General features: G+C 37.9%; 1 protein-coding gene across 1 annotated transcript; it reads right to left on the minus strand.

Annotated features, from left to right (window-relative positions):
* Nucleotides 1-1,291: 1,291 nt before the first annotated feature.
* Nucleotides 1,292-1,600, minus strand: LOC149531984 (small ribosomal subunit protein uS2-like). Its single transcript, XM_089808412.1, has one exon. It carries the CDS (start codon nt 1,598-1,600, stop codon nt 1,292-1,294), a length of 309 nt encoding a protein of 102 aa, XP_089664538.1.
* Between the last annotated feature and the right edge of the window lie 2,052 nt (nt 1,601-3,652).

Raw genomic sequence — 3,652 nt, forward strand, 5'->3', positions numbered from 1 at the left:
ATTTCTAACATGGTATCAGAGTAGTTTAATCTTTGTTTTGAGTGTTTGCATGAAGGTACGATTCGAAGGGAGACTCTTGAGAGAGATTTCACTAATTTCTTCTTTAATCTTTTAAGATGGAAGAAATTGAATTTTTTTAGATTTGGCTGGTTTACCGCCAAATCTGATTAACTTTTGTGTGCTCTAATTTGTGCAGGTTACTCTTTATTTTCTATTAGTTTTCATCTAACCCCCTTTGGAAGGCTTGCCGCCAAAGGGTTTTCCTATCTTGATATCAATGTTTGTTAAAAATTGTGATTAATTTTTAAATAATAAAATGGTGGGTACGGATCAACACTAGGCCATTAATTAGAGATTCAAAATCATATTTATGATTACTTTTTTTATTTTTACATTATTAGGATAAAAACTATTCATATTTTTTTTGAAATTTAAACTCTATCTCTTATCCATATCTTTTGGGTTTTAATATTGAATCTCTAAACTTATTCATTTTTTTAGTAACTCTTGTGGTTGCCATATCTGATCTGAACCTCCTATTTTATGCACGGGAGAAGTGTTTTTTGAATTTGTTTTTCCCTAAGCGCTAAAAGAGATTCAGATTGTTTTCGGTGAGACGGAGAGGCAAAGAGCGAAAAGGATTTAAAACTTTGGAAATGAAAACTGCTTTTCTGACATTTGCAGATCCAGGGATCAGTGCGAACTGCATTTTCTCAAGGGTATAATTTTTTGATCTCACAGCATGCAACATGCAAATCTTCCATAACCCAATCGAGTACATTAATGGCTGTCCTACTCCCTTTTCCTCGGTTTGACCAATGTGTCACTCACCACAAACTCCTTCCTCAGTCTCGTATATCATTCTTGGCATTTCGAAACCCTAATTACACCCTTTTATCCAACTGTCATGCTGCAGAAAGGTTCAATCGTTCCTTTCATGCTGCAAATCCTTTGATTTTCGACAAAAAAACCTTGCTCTGTTTATTGGTAGTTGCAGTAAATTCTCATTTATGCTAGAACATGTCAGGGCAGCTCGTCAATAGTACCAGTAGCCTAGTAGACCAATAACGTAAAAACAAGTTGCTGCCACAATGCATTTCAGCAAGCGGCCGACTCCCCATGTGTGCAGGGATTCCGTGCATTCAGCTTGGTGAGCAATGTGTCTGGTTTGTCATCAAGCTTTTTCAGTCAACCCCAAAGCTATCTATCCCATTTCTTTGCTCATATCTATGAATGGTTTTTAGCCTCCAAAGTGTTTTGATTCCCTCTATTACACATTTGCCAATTTGACTCAGCCTCCTGCAATTGCATGTGCTCCAGTGTACTGAGCAAATTTCAGAACAACTCTTTGTCCATAAGGCCTTGCAGATTGGACAATGATATCTTGTGGATTTTCAATTGCAACAATGACCCTTGTGGCAAGCTGGAGCTTTTCCCATGTTTTTCCTAGGTTTATGATAAAAATTCCATCAGTACACCTCTTGAAGACATAGCGCTCCATCTGGAAATCGCAGTTTTTGGTGCCGAGATGTACATCAGTAGCAAGCATCATCTGGATACCCGCCTCCTTTTGAGACAGACCTCCCACCCTCTGCGCCATTTTTTATCAAAAGAAGAAAATGTGTATAATCTCTTCTTTACAATTTGAGATCCCTGTGTCTCAAGCTACCTTCAAACAAACAATGAAGCTGCAATTGCCCACTGAAATAGGCCTTTGCCAATTTGACTCGGCCTCCTAAACCCTCCTCCATATTTCTCATGTCAAATGCATTTGTAATCCATGTCCAAGGATTTCCTCTCATTGTCGCTTCCCCTGTCTCGGGTAAAAGCAAACAAATGCACAGTTCGTTGTGGATCCGATGGCGGGCCTTTATTCAGAGTGTTCTGCATATAGGGCATTGAGGGGGTTTTCCTCAATACACTGATTTCCTTTACCACCCACTGTGCTGCCAGCTTACTACTCTCCCCTCGGCATGGGTGAGAATGATCTTAGGTATAACTGAATCGGGGCATAGTAAGTTAAAAAATGTTTCCTTGGGGGGAATTCAGCTATTGCTTAGGTGGTACTTCCCTCTATTGGCTTGGTCATAGCAGCCAACTCCCACATGCTGCGTAGGTGCCATCACTCTCTCTGCGAATCGAGGGGGTGAGAAGTCAAACCACAATTTCATGCGCCTTCTTTTCAAAAATTTGCGCTGAACCCTCTCTCTTTAGAGAGTTTTGCACTGTATTGCCTATCTTCTCCTTCTCATTTTTCTTGCTTGTCTCTCCATGATGGCTTTGATAAATTTCGAGGGCCCGAGACCTGGAAATCATCCGGTTTCCCTCCTCCAATTAAAGTTGGTTGGAAATTTTCATTAGGGACGGGCGCTCCAACAACCGTATCCGGCTCTTCGGGAGCTGCAAAGGAATATTGCCAGTAACCAGTCACCCTACTATTCTGTGGGGTGCCAGCAGGAAGCAATGGCCGTGCAAACCCTCCATATCATATTACGTAGTATCTAACATATTTTTGACGGCTGTTTTTTTGATATATTTTGATCAGTCAAGGTTTTCATTTTAGATGTTTGGCTTCGACTATGACAATTTTTGAATTGAACCCAAACTTCTGCCTACTAATTTTGAAATAAAATATTAAGAAACTAAAAAAGTTTATTTCCTTGTGATGTTGTTTGCGGTGTTTCTTTTTGCCATTATCAAGAAGATGTCTGATTATGTTCTCAAACGCCTCGATCACAAAAGCCCTCGAGTCAAGCAAAAGGCTTTGAGGCTTATCAAATGCTCAGTATCAAAAGTTGGAGTAGAATTTTGACGAGAAATGCAGCGGCATTCAAGAGTTATACGTCAGATGTTTCATTACAAAGGCGAACCAGATGCTCTTAGAGGTAATGCTTTGAATAAGGGTGTCCGTGATACTGCCCATGAAATGGTAGCAGCCATTTGTGCTGCAAAAGAAAAGCAAACTACATCTGAAGATGTCAATAAACGAATTCAAGGGTTTGATAATACTAAGTTTGAAATACCATTGGATGATAGAAGGTCATTTCTTAGAGCTCTGCATTCATCTGTCGTGGGACCCTAGCAAAGGAGCATGTGATAATTTGATCCATTCTTGGTCCAATAAACTGTTTTGTTAGTATGCTATGACATATCTCTACTATTCCTAGTACCTTTTTTTCTTGTCTTTTCATGCAAGATTCTTTTTCCTTTTTTTAGCTCTTGACAGAGGCATCATTTATTTTTATTATTGCCTCTTGTCAACCTATTTTTGGCAGGTAATCATTCACTATTAGACAAGTGTAATATTCTATCTCTCAAGTTTTTTTAGAAAAGTTTTTTAACTTTTTTTTAGTATACTCTTATCTACCAGATCTGAACTGTATCATTATTTACTAACCTTTTTGCAGGGTTAGTTGTAAAAAATTTATATGAAGGTAATTACTCTCAAAAAAATATTACTTTGAGGTTATATTTTTGAACCAAGGTAAATATTGTGACTTTTTATAAATTGTGACTTTCCAAAATATTAAGAATGGAAAGGTGATTATTTTCTTTAACCAATCTATTTTCATATATTTATTTGAGTGTATATGGGGGCCCACATATATGCCTAGATAAATATATAATTTATGACTATAATGATTCAAAAATT

The sequence above is a fragment of the Cupressus sempervirens genome, chromosome 11 (genome assembly GCF_028749045.1).
Source record: "Cupressus sempervirens isolate cs-2001-9-10 chromosome 11, ASM2874904v1, whole genome shotgun sequence".
Classification (NCBI taxonomy): Eukaryota; Viridiplantae; Streptophyta; class Pinopsida; order Cupressales; family Cupressaceae; genus Cupressus; species Cupressus sempervirens.